Source organism: Equus quagga, chromosome 18, assembly GCF_021613505.1.
Source record: "Equus quagga isolate Etosha38 chromosome 18, UCLA_HA_Equagga_1.0, whole genome shotgun sequence".
NCBI classification, from domain to species: Eukaryota; Metazoa; Chordata; class Mammalia; order Perissodactyla; family Equidae; genus Equus; species Equus quagga.
Genome location: NC_060284.1, coordinates 14,763,026 through 14,782,195, shown reverse-complemented (window position 1 = coordinate 14,782,195; position 19,170 = coordinate 14,763,026). Strand labels below are relative to the sequence as shown.

At 33.5% G+C, this 19,170-nt stretch overlaps 1 protein-coding gene across 5 annotated transcripts in view; it reads right to left on the bottom strand.

Annotated features, from left to right (window-relative positions):
* NEXN (nexilin F-actin binding protein) overlaps nt 1–19,170 on the bottom strand; it is a 43,171-nt gene that overhangs the window by 11,575 nt on the left and 12,426 nt on the right. For 2 of the 5 annotated variants that reach the window (XM_046645217.1, XM_046645216.1), the window contains exons 3-10: nt 11,620–11,701; nt 10,001–10,192; nt 9,728–9,803; nt 9,494–9,642; nt 5,003–5,044; nt 3,611–3,808; nt 3,334–3,510; nt 1,508–1,696 (exon numbers count right to left, since the gene is read on the bottom strand). In XM_046645217.1, coding sequence (XP_046501173.1) covers nt 1,508–1,696; nt 3,334–3,510; nt 3,611–3,808; nt 5,003–5,044; nt 9,494–9,642; nt 9,728–9,803; nt 10,001–10,192; nt 11,620–11,646 — 1,050 coding nt within the window. In that variant the 5' untranslated portion in view covers nt 11,647–11,701. The remainder of the gene's footprint in view (nt 1–1,507; nt 1,697–3,333; nt 3,511–3,610; nt 3,809–5,002; nt 5,045–9,493; nt 9,643–9,727; nt 9,804–10,000; nt 10,193–11,619; nt 11,702–19,170) is intronic. The other 3 variants (XM_046645220.1, XM_046645219.1, XM_046645218.1) reach the window with 2 other exon arrangements.

Below are 19,170 nucleotides of genomic sequence, written 5' to 3'. Positions count from 1 at the left end.
TATACTAGAATGCATTTCTAGTACAGCCACGTAGTTAAAGTTCTTCAAGCTCTGCTTCAGTGGCTTGGGTTCGCAGGTTTGGATCCCGGGCGTGGACCTACCCCACTCACTAGTCATGCTGTTGAGCTATCCCACATACAAAATGGAGGAAGACTGGCACAGATGTTAGCTCAGGGTTGGCTTTCCTCAAGCAAAAAGAGGAAGATTGACAATAAACATAAGTTAGCTCAGGGCCAATCTTCCTCACCAAAAAAAAAGTTTTTGTAATTTTTGGGGCCATCCCTGGTGCCTAGTGGTTAAGTTCAGCACACTCTGCTTCAGTGGCCCAGGTTCAGTTCTCAGGCATGGGCCTACACCACTCATCAGTGGCCATGCTGTGGCTGTGACCCACATAGAAAATAGAGGAAGATTGGCATAGATGCTCAGGGCAAATATTCCTCACCAAAACAAAAAACATGTTTTTGGATTTTTTGCTTAAGGGAAGTAGAAAATTTTTAAGCAAAATAGTAAAGTAATCAGATTTACTTTAAAAAGAAAGAAAGAAAGATCACTCCTGGCTTTACAGAGAAGAATGGATTATAGACAAGAAAGCAAGTTAATTAGGAGTTGGCCTGAGACAAGGGATAACAGTGACCTTGATTAATAGTGGCAGTGGGAAATGGGGAAAAACTGACAGATTTTTAGAGTGATTTAGGAGGTAGAACAAATCAGACTTAGTGAATGATTTGATGTGAGGCATGAATGAGAAGGTGGAAGTGTTGAAGGCTCCCAAGTTTGTGATTTAAGCATCTGGGTGAGTGATGAAGCCAAATAAACACGTGGATAAATGTGTCTGAAACTCACCCAGACTTAGGAAGAAAGCCAGGTCACATCACTGAAGCCAATTAGAATGTGTCAAGAAGGGGATGCAGCATTCATATGTCAACTTGCTTGAAAATAAAGTTTGTCAGATAGCGGTACATTTTACAAACATTAAAATAGTATAAGAAATAAAAATTTGTGGCAGAGAGAAGTTGGGTAATAATATCCAGAAGTGATGGGTGACCATTTTGGAGAGTTAAATAATTGTGATTAAATGGCTTTGGCCATTTAATATATACCAGATGGGATGGAAATTGAAAAGAAAGAAAGAAGGAAGGAAAGGAAGGAATGAGGGAAGGCAGGAGGAAATGTGTGAAGGGAGAGGAGGGAAGGAAAGGTGGGCGTAGGAAACTCCCTGCTTAGGTACTTAGTTCTGGGAAACATGCCTTCCCAGAGAAGGAAGAGAATATTCAATCCCCTATGCCAGGCACAGCAATTTAATCAGAACCTTCTCAACACTACACTGAAGTGAACACCTTTAACTGACTGGGCGCATACCATAGGAGGCTTTAAAACTTACCTGCCATCCCTACTCTTGGCTCAAATTCCAGAAATAATAGAGTATTCCCCAAAGTTTAATGATTTCTCTTAACATATTCTAAAATGTTGAATCCTAATGGCATTTTTCAGGTACGTTCTGTCTTACCATGCTTCTCCTTGCTTCAGCAAATGCCTTCTTTTCTTCCTCTATTCTTCTTCTGGCTTCTTCTTCTGCTTTCCTTTTTTCATCTTCTCTCCTTTGTCTTTCTATTTCTTCAAAACTGAGTTTGAGTTTACCAGGGCGGTACCCTTTAAAAATTTTTTCTGTCTCTTGGTTTTCCCCCTCCTCATTTACCTAACCAAGAAACAACTCATTACTAAGAATTGAGATTCATCAAAGACAGGAATGAATTATCAATCAAAAAGCACCAATCAGCCACCTCATACAGGAATGTTTCTTTGCCCTTAATATACTTGACCAAAATCACCTTCCTTTATAATGTCTTATATGATAAAATACTCAAATTTGGAGAAATTCCAAATAAAGATGTACTCAAGTTAAATAAAATTTTTCAAGCAAGTCAAATTTTTAAATAGATAAGATAGAGTGTTTAAAATTTTTTAAGGCATCATTTAAGAGTTCTATTAAATATTAACTCTCCCAGAACAAACATAAAACACGTGTGTGTGTGTGTATACTTAAATTGAGGTTCAAGTATACCTAAACAGAATCTCTTTGGTAATAAAATAAAGTTCTCCTTTTGTAATTTTCATGGATTTTTTACTATGAACTATGGTACTTTTCCTTATACTAATCAGATAAAAGATTATCTGGAAGTCTTTTATATAAAATTCAAATTTTATGGTTTTATAGTTAAAATTCTAATTTAATATTATTCATTGAAATGATTAGATTAACTAATGATTTTTCTTTATCTTTTCATTAAATTAACCACCAGTGATATCTAAAATGTGTAGGTATTATGCAACTGTAATTACCCAAAACTAATAACATTTTCAAACAAATATCTAGAAAGTTGAAATTTTGAAGATATAGTTTTTAGAACATCATTAATAAAAGTTGGTCAAGAAATTCTGAGAGCTTTAAAAAATTATAGATGTTCCATTTTTAACTTCTTATAATGAGATTTGGAATCTGTTATTTAAATTTTATTTTTATTGATAAATTTATTAATAATAATAGTAAAAACTTTAAAGCACTTATTATATGCCAGACACTACTTCAACTGCTTTCTGTATTAACTCATTTAACAATTTAAGAAGTAGGCACAATTATTTTCACCATTTTACAAATGAAGAAACTAAGATATAGGTTAAATAATTTGTTCATGGTGACACACTTACCAAGTGGTAGATATCTGAATCCAGGCAGTGTGGTTCCAAAATCCATACTCTTAACCACTACACTATATACACTACGCTATATACATATATACACATATAATATATACAGACACACACATACATACATACTTTGTATGGCAAACTGCATATTCCATAGCAAACTAACTTTGATATGTTCAAACATTTGCAAAACTGGACTGAAACTGAGTGTACACTTATGATTAGACTTGACAATGTGCTGCACCCTGTGTTTAAATACACTGCAGTCTGAACTAACAGAGGAAGAGAAACCAAGTTCATTGAGTAATTATTTTGCATATTTACAACAATTTATAAAAATTTAAAGCATATTAGATAAATGTCCCCAGATGGAAACTAGAAAATAATATAAATGAATCTTATATGTTCAATATGTATACAGTTTCAAAATCAGACCCTTTTATATAGAAAATCTCCTTGAATTTATAGGATTGAACCTTATCTAAAGCCAGCTACCTTCCCTAATATTAAATGTTTTATATATGACATTTATATACTATTATATAAAGTATATATATATATATCATTTATTAAATTATAAATTATGTCATTATATAGATAAACATTATATATACATGATTGTTTTACCATTTGCCGCCTTGCTTCTTCAAAAGCACGCTTCTCTTCTTCTAAACGTTGTCTTGCTTCCTCTTCAGCTTGCTTCCTCCGGTTTTCTTGTCTTTGTCTTTCCAATTCTTCAAAAGTTAGTTTCAATTTTCCAGGAGAAAGTGATTCTTTTTTAGCCTCACTTTCCAGTTCATCATCCTAAGAAAACATTATGAAAACCCATCTGTTAATCATAAAGGGAAATGCTGCTAACCAACTTAACTGCTTTGATTTGCTCCCTGACAAAAAAAAAAATTACCATGACCAACGAAAGACACTTTGCTTCCTTGAGAGATCGTCGTTGTTCTTCATATCTTATTCTTTTATCCTCTTCATATCTGACCCTTTCTTTTTCTTCTCGTTCTTTTTCTAGATCCTCGAAATTCTTTTTTATTTTTCCAGATGCTTTGTGTGATTTGCTAGGTACCACTGTTACAAGCAGTGACTCATCTCCTTCCTAATTTACAAAATAGATAATTAGCATATTTCCCCCTAATTAAAATTCAGGTTTCACAAGACTTTACCTCCATCATTGGTGAATTTCATTACATTGCCATCAGTGTTATGAAGAAGAAAAATTTATATTTTTTTACAGATTTCTATTAAATAGCTCTTTCTCTGAGTTCCCTCTACATTATGAGTTAATCTTATTGAAATCCATTGCTGACAAGGTTCAAGGAGCCTCTTCGTTCCTAGAAGATGACGTTAATACAGCTGTTTGGATAAAACTGCATGATATTATCTGAATTTAGCTATCCGTGCACTAATCCCACAAAAGGTAATGTGCATGTGAGTGTACTCTAAACCAATTTGATGGTGACTGGATTCAGTTTAAACACACAAAACAGTGTCTCCATATGATTTTTCTCTCCATGCGAGTTTTTAAATACTTAATAAAATTAGTATTTAGTGAGAGGGGAAAAAACAGTATTTTCAAGTGACTTATAAAACATTTATATTATAAAATGATTTGGCATTTGAGCCTATTAAAATAGTCTTAAATTTGTTGTTTTTAAAGTGCATTTTAATTAGTTCCATTACATAATCCATTGTTGCCTCTGAACTTTTTTCAAAAATAAAGAGAAGCTATAATTTGTAACACATGCTCCTAAAATAAAATTGCTTCCAATTTATGTGGCTGAAATTTTAGGCACACCATCAAATTGATTGATTTATAACTTTCTCTGTTAGTTAAAAAGGGAAAACTAAAATTTTTGTGGTTGTTGAACATTCCTTCACGGTAACAGATACTGCACTCTCTAACAGTATGTAATAACCGAAACAAACCACCAGGAACTCTGAGGAAAGAAGACAAATGATGAAAAGAAAACTGCCCTTTTAAAATGTTAGCTTTCAACAATCTCAACTATTAGTAAAAGTTCAAGAACTATATAGTCTTGGCAGAGAATCTCAAACTCAGATTTGCGTCTCTAATTTAACCATGAAAGCAAAAACATACTTTTCTTTAAAAACACTAAGCTATAGTGTTTGAAAGAGCAAAAGTATGATCTTGCTTTTGCAAAATATTTTCATCCTTTTTGTTGTTGCTATATTTATAATAAAAAGAATAAAAACTTTTAATTTTTTAATAGATTATTTGTGAATCAGATAGTTTTAGGTGAACGTTTCATTAAAGGAAATGTCCATTTACCTCTGATGCTGATTCAGTTCCCGTATTGTTTATGTCCTCAATCTATTGAATGAGAATTTCATATCATTACATTACATTGGATTTCTGCTTTTTGTTTTTAAACATACAACTGAAAAGTAGTTTAGTTGTGCTTATGGTAAATTTTCAAATTTATAATTTTTGAAATATTTTAATATTCCTCCAAATTAGCCAATTATGTCCTTTTAAATGGAGATTAAACCTTATATTAGTTTTTGCATTTTGATATCAACATCAATATCTAGGGAACAACATATTAAGAAAAAATTAAAATAAAGCCTACCTTTGTAATTCTGGAATTTGAATAATGGACCAAACTCTTATGACCTGGCTGTAAGCTTACGAAAGCAGCAATTGTTAATTAAATTAGTAATATAAACTGAGATACAGAAACATTTCTCCATTCTCTGTCTCTGCCTAACAAAAGGAAAACCTGTCATTAGTAATCAAATCATCATCATGACTATATTTTACAATATAAATACATGGCAAAAATATAACTGACAATAATAAAGTGTGGTCAAAGGAGTAGGCTTTCACATGGCTCGTTTAGAAGGGAAAATAATTCTGACATTCAAAATTGTGTACCCTATATTTTGACTAGATCTAGGTAGGAAAGGGCCTCATTCAAAAGGAGGGAGCTTTTGGCCATTTCTCATAAGAAATATCATTAGATTAATTTGAGGGGCAGGCTAATTAATGTACGTAACAAACTGAGAAATGAGAGAAGATAAGTGATTTAAATAATGCAATGTTTGAGAGTTCAGAAAGAGGGAACATAAGCAATAGGAAAATGGGAAAAGTTAGGAAGTAAAAATTCAGATTGTTTATTGTTTTAATTTGATTTTTAACACCAACGAAAGAGTCTGGGAGTAGTTTGTTCCTCACACTGTCTAAGGAAATTGTGTTGCACCTTGGCTTATACTAGGAACTGGACTGGGTCAGTTCCTATTCTTTCATCACCCCACTTTTCTATATTCTCTGTCAAGGAAGAAATAATACATTTTATTAAGATACCAAATTTCTTGAAAAATAAATTATTCTGAACAAATCATTCATTAAAAATAATCTACTTAATTGTTGTTGTTGAGGAAGATTGGCCCTGAGCTAACATCTGTTGCCAATCTTCCTCTATTTTTTGTATGTGAGCCACTGCCACAGCATGGGCACTGACAGACAAGTGCTGTAGGTCCGTGCCTGGGAAAGAAACCCCGGGCCACTGAAGCGGAGCACACCAACTCAACCACTAGGCCACCAGGGCTGGCCTCTACTTAATATTTTAATAGTTTGTTTTTAGTAGTTTTGTTCAGAATAATTTGCTTTGTTACAGAATTATTTATTACACTGATTTGCTGTGTAAATGGTGAAGGTTTTATTGAATGATGCATTATACTAAGAAAAACTTTAATGGATCTATAATAAAATAATTACAAAATTATGTCCTTTCAAAAGCATGCTAACAATTCCTCTACAAATCACATTAATCTCTCAATAAAAGGTTCTAGGTTATATGATGAGAAGCCAGACATTGAGAGTATAGGGAAGAGAAATTCTAAATTTCTTAATCTCAAATTTCTTTTTCTTGCTGCTACAGCTTTCTCAGATTTTGATTAGCTTATGGTAAGACAGTACCCTGTACCTGGAGAGGTTTTTTTTTGTTTTTTTTTTTTTTGCTTTCTTCTTTGCTTATTTTAAATTATTACCAAAACAACAAAAGATAGAATTTTTTTCATTGGGTTTCAACAAACAAGGAAAAAGATGAGTTCATTTAAGTGACTATGGTGTCAGTATATCCACAGAGAACTGAGATATTCAGTTTAGGCATAGCGTTGGCTTTCAGAAGCTACCACTGAAGAGCTGCTTCTCAACTATATCTTGTGATTTATGGAAAGAAAACTCCTTCCCAAATCAACTTCCTTTTCCTCCCTTTTTTTCAACACCCCAATCCCCCACCAATATGTTCTCTTTTCTAAATTGATAGATGTTAACCTTGCCCATCAGAGTATCCTCAAAGATAACCAGATTATACTAAATTAAGATTCTCCCCCAAATTTTATTGGTCTTTGGTTCTAACATCTAGTATACAAAGTACCCCCATTTTTAATTCATCATGTGATCCTAGAATCTCAGAACTGGTAATTACCTTGAAGGTCACTCAGCTACTTTCCTGACTCAGGAATCCCTTCTATAGCATTCTTGAATATGCACTTGTACAAGTGGATTTTTCAAACATTAAGAATTTTCTTGACTACCTATGTCATACTTTACCTATTATATTCAAAGATACATTAAATTTTATCAGATTTGAGCAGAAAACATACTTAATTGGATTAAAGCAAATTAATTTTAAAATTAAACTTTCTATAGTTGCAAGATGAAATTACTATTAAAAGTTTATTTTGCTGTACCTACACATTCTCAAACAATTTAATAGGCCAAAAGTTTCATTAACCAGGATTATATGGCATCCTGCCATGTAGTATCAAGAGTTAGTAACCAAGTGGTTCTTTTTCATGGTTATATTTTGTTTCCATCTCTCTCTGAGTATCCTACGTCTTCATCATATTCAAACTCACCTCTTCAACACACACATAGTTTTTCTTTGAGAAACCACTACGTACATATTCAGTCCCCCGGGTTGTAATGGGTCTTAAAGTCTACTGAGCAATCAGTGCTTTTTGAAAAAGGACACAAGATTTAAAAGAAGGAGATTAACCCCGTGTGCATACCCATTATTTGCTGCCAAACACCATATATTTTAATTACATATTTTATTATATTGTATTACCTTATTGCATAATTTATATAGTTACATAGTGATATATTTTATATTTATAATATATAATTTATAATACTTATTTATTATAATTGTATTCCCTTGTGAAATTTCATTGCAAAATGAATACTAATCTTTGATGACTGGAGGTGGCAGAGGTAAAATATATACCATCCTTTCCTCAGATAAAGAGGTACAAAGTAATACAATATAGGAAATTCCAATTCTTTTCTATAATTCATCTGGCATGTCATTATTTGCCAGCATACAAGTGGCTATTCATGTCTTGGAAGTGGTTATTTGCAAAGTCTGGGGTAAATAAATTTCTTTGACATGCAAGTATAGCATATGCTTTGCCTTCTTTGTCACTTTTCTTTTTATAAACGTAGTGGAAACTGAAAGGAGCATAGCAAATAGATTTAAGGCACTTAAAGAGGAGGCAAAAAAAGTCAAGTACAATTCACAATTAAAATGTTTTTTAAAGAGACAACATACTGTGAAGACTATGTTAGGATATTTGTTAAAATATTGATGAGAGAAGGAGAAACTAAAATGGTTTCATGACATTTTATCTATATATAATATTATCTAGGTAAAACATTAAGTATTTATAGCCCGCTTACTTTGTACCAGGCACTTTTCTAAGTGCTTTGCATTTATTAACTCATATAATCTTATTAATAATTCCGGGAGATAAATACCATTATCATCTCATTAAGCTCAATACATTGATCATCTTTTTGATCTTACAGTGTATACCAGATTGAAGTACATAAACAGGATAACTGTCTTCTGTCATGTTTTCAACTGTATACTACAGATAATTTATAACATAAGTATCAATATATTAAAGAAATTTTGTGAATTGATCAGTTCTCAATAAAATGCAATTATGACTATTAGAACTTCAAGTTTCTACGTCATTATAATGACTAATAATTTTGAGAGATTAATGTTTTCTGGAAATTAGATCAGATTCTTGAGTATTTTAAAAATACTTACCAGCCTCTTAGTACTCATGCTCTGATCTAAAAATATATGGGAATTCTCAGTTCATTAAGATACTATGTAAAATCATACTACTACTTTTCTCTCTTCTAATTTGTCCTCTGTGGCTATGGACAAGTTATAGCTATATGAAGGAAATGACTGTCACACATTTCTCCCCTCTCCTACTCCTGTCCCCAACTTTAAAAAAAGTTAACAAGCTAGCTAATAATACCATTATTAAATAAAATGATTTAATTTGTTTCAAATTCTTGATTAGGAAGATATCCTAATTACACCTTGGTGCTTTATAATAACCAAAAAGTATTTACTGATTGCTATTAAAAGACCAGCATCTTGTTAGATGCTTGTGGATAGTTTATGTATGAAATTGCCCTACTTCTTTGTAAAATCCTCTAACATGTCAGGAAAAATAAGGAGTGTGGACACTGTAAGGAACGTGGACAGAATGGTAAGATGGTAAAGAAGAAAAGTCATCTCAGTATTCAACCTTAAAATAGGCACATTCTGCCCTTATCCTTCTAGGCATTTGACATTAAATATTTGTGCTTAAGATCTTGTTTTCGAGATAGCAGCTATTTAATAGGTCTATGTTATATTAAAATATTTTCATTAGGCAACATACTGATTAGTTTTACTCTGTAAAATTAGTTTCTGAAGCAAATAACAATTTAACATTTAGTGTGTACCTGCTCAGCCCTTTTTGCTAATTCACGTTGTATCTTCCTCTTTTCTAACATATCCTGTTCAATTCTGCGTTTTCGCTCCTCCTCCGTTCTCTTCCTTTGTTCCTCTTGTCTTTGCTTCTCCATTTCAGCAAATTTACCTTTCACGGTTCCTAAGAATGTATGAAACATGTCTGATATTTTGCTATGTTTCCTTTTTTGCAATTTAATTTACAACTTACCCCTCAGGTTTCTTACCTGTTAGCTTTGGGACATAGGCCTTTTCTACTTTAGAAGATACCTCTTCATCATCAGAAGCAAGCATTTCTTTAATCTAGATGGTTACATAAATTAATATGAACATGTCCAAAGTTTAGACTAAGTCATATTATATGCAGAGTTTGAAATTAGTTTATAACTACAGAAAATTATTTTATAGTTAATATGAAATGTGATTAATGTGAATAATAAAATGTAAATTAAAAAGATGAAAATGAGTATTTGCATAACAATAAAGTAAAATAAAATAACCTCCTGCTTTCTCCTGTTCCATTCTCTCTCTCTAATATATTGTTCTTTTCTTCTTTGCTTTTCGTCTCTAGATCTCCTTTGATTTCTTTCTTCCCTGGCTCTCTGCATGGCTTCAAACTTATCCTTTATATCACCCTTGCCAAGTTTTGGCACATAGGATTTTTGGATAGGTTTAGATGAAGAAAGCAGAATCTTCGTTAGAAGAAAATAAAGAAAAGAAAGTTAAAAAAAATAAGATAAGAGGAAATTAGGTAAAGACAGAGCAGAATAAGCAATATAAGAAATACTTATTGAAACAGAAAATAGAAATGAATTCGAAACCTTTATTTGTACCATCAGAATCTGATTAGATACATTCTAAATCCAAGTATGAAAAATGAAATTACGGAAAACATGAGAGTAAAAATTTTATTAATAAATAGTAAAGAAGTCCCATTTTGTAGATGTGTTTTACTGAAGCTTAAGACTAGTAAAATATAAAAATTGAATACTGGATTCTAATTTAAAACAACCTGTATTTTAGTGACCTACTCCACTATTAAAGATTCAGAGTTTACATCACTTGCTTAAAGGACACGGAGACTAATTTCAATAAATTTGATGAAGTAGAAAACAAAGCAAAAGTTTAGGCTTTAAAATTTAAAGGCTAATTCACACATTAACATTCTTGCTTGCTTCCACATCTAACATGAGCCAAAGTGGAGGCCAGACCTTTACGTCTCATTTGTGGCTGAAGTGCGCCAGGGTCTTCGTGCACAAGCAGCGATTTATGCTGTTGCTCCTTCTATCCTGCCCATCTAGAGCTTCTTTAAACCAACATTTTGAATGCGTAAGATGGCTGTATCATTCCAAGTAGGATGAGCTCTACGAGGAAAATTCCCAAATGGCAATAGAGCTTCCCAAAGAAGGAAGGCTCTGGTAAAAGACTGGAGAAAAGATTTTCCTCTAGTCTAAAACCAGGAAAGCATATTATTTTCATCTTTTGAAAATTAAGCTGATCTCTAAAAGAAGTTTCAATAAGTAAAACTTCAGTGCCTCAGAACACCAAACATTCTCCCCTAGTGATAAAGACAAATTTTTAAATTAATTTGTGGCATACCCAGCCTCTATCTTATTTTCTACTTATGGTGTCATTGTTCATTTAAGGTTTTTTAAAGTTTATAATTTTGGGGTGTCAGAAACTGAGGTCCCCTTACTACAACTCTCAGTAACTACAGTCAAGAACCAGAAAAAGGCCAAGAGAATTGCAGCTGCCGGAAGAAGGATCCTGGCCTGAGAGTGAATTATCACTTTCTCCTAAGAGTATGCATCAAATCTGGTTTTTTAATACTAAAAAAAAAAACTCCTAAGACTTATCAAGATATTAAATTCTAAAGATGGTAGCCATTTCACTATCATTCACAAATAATCATGCTTCCTAGATTAGAATCCAGTGAAATGAAATGAAAATACCGCATTCAAGACCAGCCTGTGAATTTTATCTTTTCTTATGTTTTACATCTTCACACTGTTATCATGAACTTCTGAATATGACCTTTCCACCAAACAACTGCCTTTTCACCAATTCTGCAGTCAATCTCACATTTCCTCCATTTTTTTTTTTAACTTTTGAGACTTACCTCAGCTTTTTGGGAAATATCATTCATGTTTGCTCTTGGGTGTGGTCTTGGGGTGATTATGAAGCTTTGTATATCTTTGCACCTGAAAAAATGTATTAGTCTTGAATAAGAATTTTTAATGACAGTTTTTTAATATGCTATGTATTATTGTGAACAGAAATAGCATGTTAATTGCTCCTCGAAACATACTGATATAATCTAGGCAAGTAACAAATTGTGATAACCCTTAGCTCCTTTTTCCAAGATACAGGGTATTGAAGGTACGAGGCTCATGGTGTTACAAGATCCTTGTAAGATTATGGGCCAGAATAGCTTGGTGAACATATCAAGTGCACTTGCAAAGAAAGTGTATTCTGCAGTTATTGGGTGTATTATTCTATAAATATCAACTAGGTCGAGGTGGTTGATCCTGTTATTTGGATGTTTTATGTCATTACTAAATATTTTGGGGGGGCGCCTAGTTCTTCTATCAGTTTTCAACTAAATGGAACTATTTCTTCTTTTAATTCTGTGATTTTTGTTTCACGTAATTTCAAGCTCTTTTAAGTGCATTTACATTATGACTGTAATATGTTCTTTTTGAATTGACCCTTCCATCAGTATGAAATTTCCCTCCTCTTACTTCACTGTTTTAAATTCTTCTGATATTAAAATAGACATAACTTTCTTAAGTTTACTTTGCATGGTATATAATTTTCTACCCATTTACTTTCAACCTATCTATATCTTTATATGTAAAGTATATCTCTTGGACACAGCATATAATTGGTGCTTGCTTTTTAAAAAATCAGTTCTGGGGCGGGCCTGGTGGTGCAGTGGTTAAGTTCACACGTTCGGCTTCTCGGCGGCCTGGGGTTCGCTGGTTCGGATCCCGGGTGCGGACATGGCACTGCTTGGGAAGCCATGCTGTGGTAGGCATCCCACGTATAAAGTAGAGGAAGATGGGCATGGATGTTAGCTCAGGGCCAGTCTTCCTCAGCAAAAAGAGGAGGATTGGCAGTAGTTAGCTCAGGGCTAATCTTCCTCAAAAAAATAAATTAAAATAAAATTAAAAATCAGTTCTGATAATATCTGTCTTTTAGTTGCAGTGGTTACCAAATTAATGTAATTATTTAATGTAATTATTTATAGGCATGGACTTAAGCCTAACATTTTACTGATTGTTTCTTGTTTGCCCTCTCTTCTTTTGTTCCTCTATTATTCTTTTCCTTTCTATTTCTAGATTAATTGAATACTTTTTAGAATTTTATTTATGACTTTAAAAAAAATTCTACCAGCTTTACTAAGGTATAATTGATGTACAATAAACTACATTTTTTTTTTCTTTTTTTGAGGAAGATTAACCCTGAGCTAACATCTGCTGCCAGTCCTCCTCTTTTTGCTGAGGAAGACTGGCCCTGAGCTAACATCCATGCCCATCTTCCTCTATTTTATATGTGGGACACCTGCCACAGCATGGCTTGATGAGTGGTGTGTAGGTTCGTGCCCAGGATCTAGGCTGGCCCCTAAACTACACTTTTTAAAACTGTACAATTTGATAAGTTCTGACATATGTATTGTACCCATGACACCATCACCACAATCAAGATAATGAATATATACATTACCCCCAAAAGTTTTCTCAGACTCTTTACCTTCCTCTTCTTCTTGCCTCTCCCACCCCCAACCCCTGGCAGATATGCTTTCTGTCACTGTAGATTAGTTTAAATTTTCTGCATATGGAATCATATAGTATGCACTCTAATGTCTGGTCTCTTTCACCCAGCATGACTATTCTGAGATTCATCCAGGTTATTGCAAATATCAACAGTTCATCCCTTTTTATTACTGAATATTATTCCATTGTATGAACATACCACAATTTGTTAACCATTCATCTATTGATGGACATTTGGGTTGTTTCCAGTTACTATTATAAATAAAGCTGCTATGAATACTCATGTACAAGTCTTTGTGTGGACATATTTTTTTTATTTCTCTGGGATAAATAAAGTATAATGACTAGGCCTTATGGTAGATTTATGTTTAACTTGGTAAGAAACTACCAAACTGTTTTCGAAGTGGTTGTACCATTTTATCTTCCCACCAATAGTGCATGAGAGTGACACTTTTTCTATATCCTCACCAACACTTGGTATAGTCTTCTTAATTTTAGACATTCTAAAGGTATATAGTGACATCACATTATGGTTTTAATTTACATTTCCATAATAACTGATGATATTAAACATCTTCTCATGTTTCTTTTCTACCTGTAAATATTCTTTGGTGTAAGTATCTATTCATATCTTTTGCCCATTTTATTACTGGGTTGTTTATTTGCCCATTATTAAATTTTGAGAGTACTTTATATATTCTGGATAGAAGGCCTATATCAGATGTATAATTTGCAAAGATTTTCTCCCAGTCTTTCACTTGTCTTTTCATTTTCTTAGCAGTATCTTTTGAAGAGCAGAAGTTCTTTATTTTGACAAAGTCCATTTTATCAATTTTTTCTTTTATGGTTTGTGCTCTCGGTGTTGTACTGGCCTAAGTCACAATCAAGAAGAACTTATCCTACATTTTCTTCTAGAAGTTTTATAGTTTTAGGTTTTGCATTTAGGTCTTTGATCCATTTTGAGTTAATTTTTGTATATGGTGCAAATTCATTTTTTTGCATATGGATAACAATTTTTCTAGGATCATTTATTGAAAAAATGTATCCTTTCTCCAGTAAAATGCTTTTGTACCTTTGTCAAAAATCAATTGACCATACATGTGTGGGTCTACTTCTGGACCCCCCATCCTGTTCCATCAATCGATTTGTCTCCCTTGATGCCAATACCACATTGTTTTTCTTTTTTTTTTTTTAACTATAGTCACCATGCCACAGTCTGGACTAGTATACTTAATAATGGGGCTTGAGAAAGGTAGCGTAACTCTGACTGTGTTCTTTTTCACAGTTGTTTTGGCTATTCTAGGTCCTTTGTATTCACACAGAAATTTTAGAATCAGATTGTCATTTTCTGTGAAAATGCCTGCTGAGATTTTGACTGGGATTGCATTGGATCTGTAGATGGATTTGGGGAGAACTGACATCTTAATAATATTGAGTCTTCTGATCTATGAACACAGTATACCTCTCCATTTATTTACTTCTCCTATATTTTTTCTCAGAAATGTTTCATCATTTTCAGTGTGCAGATCTTTCACATCTTTTGTGAGATTTATCCCTAACTAATTTCAAATTTTTGATGCTACTATAATTGGTGGTGTTTTTTAGATTTCAATTGATGATTGTTTGTTGCTAGCATATAGATATATATTTTTGTATTCTGACCTTATATCCTGCTACCCTGCTAAAGTAACTTCTTAGTTCCATCGGGTTTTTTGGAGATTCCATCAGATTTTCTACATAGACAATTATATCATCTGTGAACACAATTCTACTTTTTCCTTTCCAATCTGGATGTGTTTTGTTTCTTTTTCTGGCCTGATTGTACTAGCTAGAACCTTCAGTACAATGTTAAATAGAATTAGAGAGAGCAGACATCTTTGCCTTCTTCCTGATCTTAGGGGGGAAATGTTCAGTCTTTCACCATTAAGTATAATTTTAGCTACAGATTTTTCTTAGATGCCCTATATCCGATTACGTTGCTGTCTACTTTTACGGTGCTGGAGCGATGTCAGGAATGGATGTTGGATTTAATCTAATTTCTTTCTGTGTCTATTGAGATAATCATATGGCTTCTATTTTTACTATGGTGAATTACATTAATTTATTTTCAAATGTTAAATCAACTTTACATTCCTAGGATAAGCTTCATTTGATCATGTTGCATTATCCTTTTAACATACAAATAAATTCAATTTGATAAAATTTTGCTAAGAAATATTGCATCCATGTGTATGAGGGACATTGATCTCAATGTCCTTTTTATTTTTATACAGTTTTATTTATACAGTTTTTTATTTATTTTTATTTATTTATACAGTTTTATTTTCCTGTAATGTCTGCTTTTGCTAACAGAGTAATACTTCTCTCACAGAATGAGTTGGGAAGTATTTCCCCTTCGTTAATTTTCTGTAAGAGTTCACGGAGAACAGGTATTATTTTTTCCTTAAATGTTTGTAAGAAGTTCCCAGTGGAACCATCTGGAGCTAAAGTTTTCTTTGTGGGAGGAGACAATATGATGAGGTGGGTGGGACATTATTCCACGTAATTATTAACAAGGTCCTAACTTTTGTTGTTTAGTGGGTCTGTGGGTGTTTATTACTTCATTAACAATAATTACCTAATAAAACAGGCCATGCATGGATGAGAGCATCATTAACTAGGTTTATGAGTCATCTAATTCTATGTGCCTGAGATGAAAATAACAAAGAGCTCCAGTCCTGTTCTTTTCCCTGAGCTATTGTATCAAATCTAGAGTTACCAATAGATATTTCTTGTATAACCAACAAAACCTACCCTGTGTTCTCATAGCTTCTCAAACCTTAGCGTTATTTCTGGTTCATTCTTCTATATCTCCTAAATTTGTCAAGATTTGTGAATGTTTTTTTCAGACTTGTTCTTATATATTACTTCACTATTTCCACTGCCCCCATACTAATACAGGCCTTCATCACCTCATGCTTTGATTGCCAGAATTTGATAATCAGCCCTAAATCCAAATTCCAACCCTACTGCTTCCTAGTTAGGATTAGATGAGAAAACCTATGTGAAAAACTCTAGAATAACACCTAACATTAGTTAGATAATTTCATCACTCATGGTCTTCATCACTACAATTTACCATCTTCAGTAAAAAACTATACTTCTCTGCTAGTGAGCATATATTAGCATAGTGTTTGTGTAATTTGAAAGAGTGATGCCAAAGGGTATGAGGAAAATTTGAGCAATCTCACATGAGATTATAAGGATTGATAAATTTTAGCTGAATTAATTGGCCAGAGAGAACTTCAAGATGCCTTTTTTTCCTGGTGAAATGAAAGCAAATTGAGTGGCTTGGTGACAGTGAAGAATTAGCCTGTCAAGAGTAGTCCTGGAGAATAAATGAATTAGGCAGCCCTCTTTGTCTAATTTTTTTAAAATCCTCAGGTTATATCTTGACTTATTTATATTTTCAGAATAAAATAATATTGACTTTTTAAATTTAGTATGAGAAAAAAATACTTAAAATAGTTTTTTAAATGTTGTTTCAGTATTCTGAGCTCTCAATTTGAAAGTTTGTGAAAATTCAAACAGTACTAACCTTAACTTTTTTGGTTAAAATATAAGCAAGTGATCCCTTGCTGATAGTTTTCTCTGTTCTGCATTTTGAGGATAAAAAAGCTGTAGCAAAATAAGTTTATTAGCTTTTTGTTTTAGGGAATTGTTTTTTAAGGTGTAGATTAAAAACCAATAGGACTCATATCTCTTAAATAGTTTTATGTTAGAGAAAAAAAATTCAAAATCAAGCAGATAAATATTTATAGGATTCCTTTACAGATAATTTAAATAAGTGTGACTCTGGGGCCAGCCCGGTGGCCAAGTGGTTAAGTTTGCGCGCTCTGCTTTGGTGGCCGGTTTGTTTTGCCGGTTTGTTTTGCTGGTTTGTTTTGCCGGTTTGGATCCTGGGCACAGACATGGCACCGCTCATCTGGCCATGCTGAGGCGGCGTCCCACATAGCACGGCCAGAGGAACTCACAGCTGGAATGTGCAACTATATACTGGGGGGCTTTGGGGAGAAGAAGAAGAAGAAAAAAAAGGGTTGGCAGCAGATGTTAGCTCAGGTGCCAATCTTTAAAAAAAAAAAGTGTGACTCTGTCTGGTAGAACAAAAGTGTATTTCAGTTGCTAACGCAGTTGTCTTTCTGTGCTAAACCAATGTCAACGTTTGGTTTATTAACTTCACAGGAAAGAACTCTGTTCCAGAGTCATTGTTTGTATTGTCTGATCTAAACCCACTGTCTCTGTAATACATCCTTTGATCACAATATGAATAAAATTATGATGATAATAATCCAAGCTAACACTTATTGAGCCTTTACTGTGTGCCAGGTAATGTGCCAAGTGGTTAACAAGCATTATTTCATTTACTCCCCACAATAATCCTTTAAGGTAAATACTATTAACACTCTCTCAAAAAAATTTCCAAACCCAGTAATTTAAAATTCTTAAAATATTAACATGAGAATAATGTCTCAGAGTTTATCTAATAGGATTTGAAGTCTTCTGTAAATTGTTACAGATGGGAAAACTGAGACTTAGAACTAAGGCAAGTATTACTTGCCCAAGACCACACAACTAACGAGTGGTGGACATAGGATGAAAACAGGCTGTCTGACTCCAGAGTCTGCATTCTTACCCATTGTATTATGCTGATACCAAGAAAACAGTACAACTGTGTGTGTGGGAAAGGGGAATACCAATCAGCTCATAAGGTTTTACCTCCTGGTGTAATCAACAGAAACTTTAATCCAATTATTTCAGAACCACAATTCTGAGCAACAGAAGTATGTTGGAGGCCAAAAAGGCATGATTGATAGTACTCTCTACATTTAGTGAATTTGTAATCTTTAGCTGGCAACTGGCAGTAGAACATGGTGCTGGTGAGAAACACGTATTTTGCCCATGTGAGCAGCACAGAGTTTTATTTAAGGAAGTATATTTCCTTTTAAATTGATGACATGCTAGCAGTTACTCTTGGAATTACTTGGAGTTAAGCAGAACACAGAGTTAGGTTATTAAATGATTCTCAGGTACTGAATGAAACGCAGCTCTATCTCAGCTGGTTGTGGTTTAGAATTTATTTAGTGAACTCATTCATGTGTGATAAATCAGGGACTGTTTTAGTCTGTGATTTTTGAAGTGCCCAAGTCAGCGACATGCAAGTAGCACACCTATTGTTGGAATTAGTGATTGTGAAGAATCAAGTAACAATATTCACATGTATGTCATTCTCTTGATTAACAAACATACTGATCCATCTCATCATTTTGCTAAATTGCCAAGAGTACAGAAGGTTTCTGAATTTCTTATCTAACAGAACATTACTGAACAATGGACTCCTAAAGTAGCCAAATTCACTTTTAGTTGTACAATGACAGCGAGAATTTTGGTTTTATGAAGAGGCTTTTTAAAGTATTAACTGATTCCAACAAAGTCATGACATGGGTTCTGTGAAATGTTCAAAAATTTGTTGAATGTCACACATCTTACTCAATCTCAACACTAAACTCATCAAGGAAGTTCCTTTGGAAGGGAGTCACAGACAGTGACCTTCAGCCAAGGAAGGGAGCCATAATGCTCTCTAAACTGCAGCTGAAATTTTCCAGTTTCCTTAAATCCTCTCCTTTCTCTCTCCTACTACCCTCTCTCCATCCTCCCTCCACAATGTCCTAAATACTCATGCCCTCTCTCCCAGAAGGGCACAATCACCTTCAACTCTGCCAAAACTGCCTTCCTCTCTTATATCAGCCACTAGGGACCATGCCTTGGACTAAAGAATAACTCCTCAATATCTAAATGACCATAATTTTATGTGGTGCAACGTGTATTATGAAATTTACAAATTCAGAACAAATGGC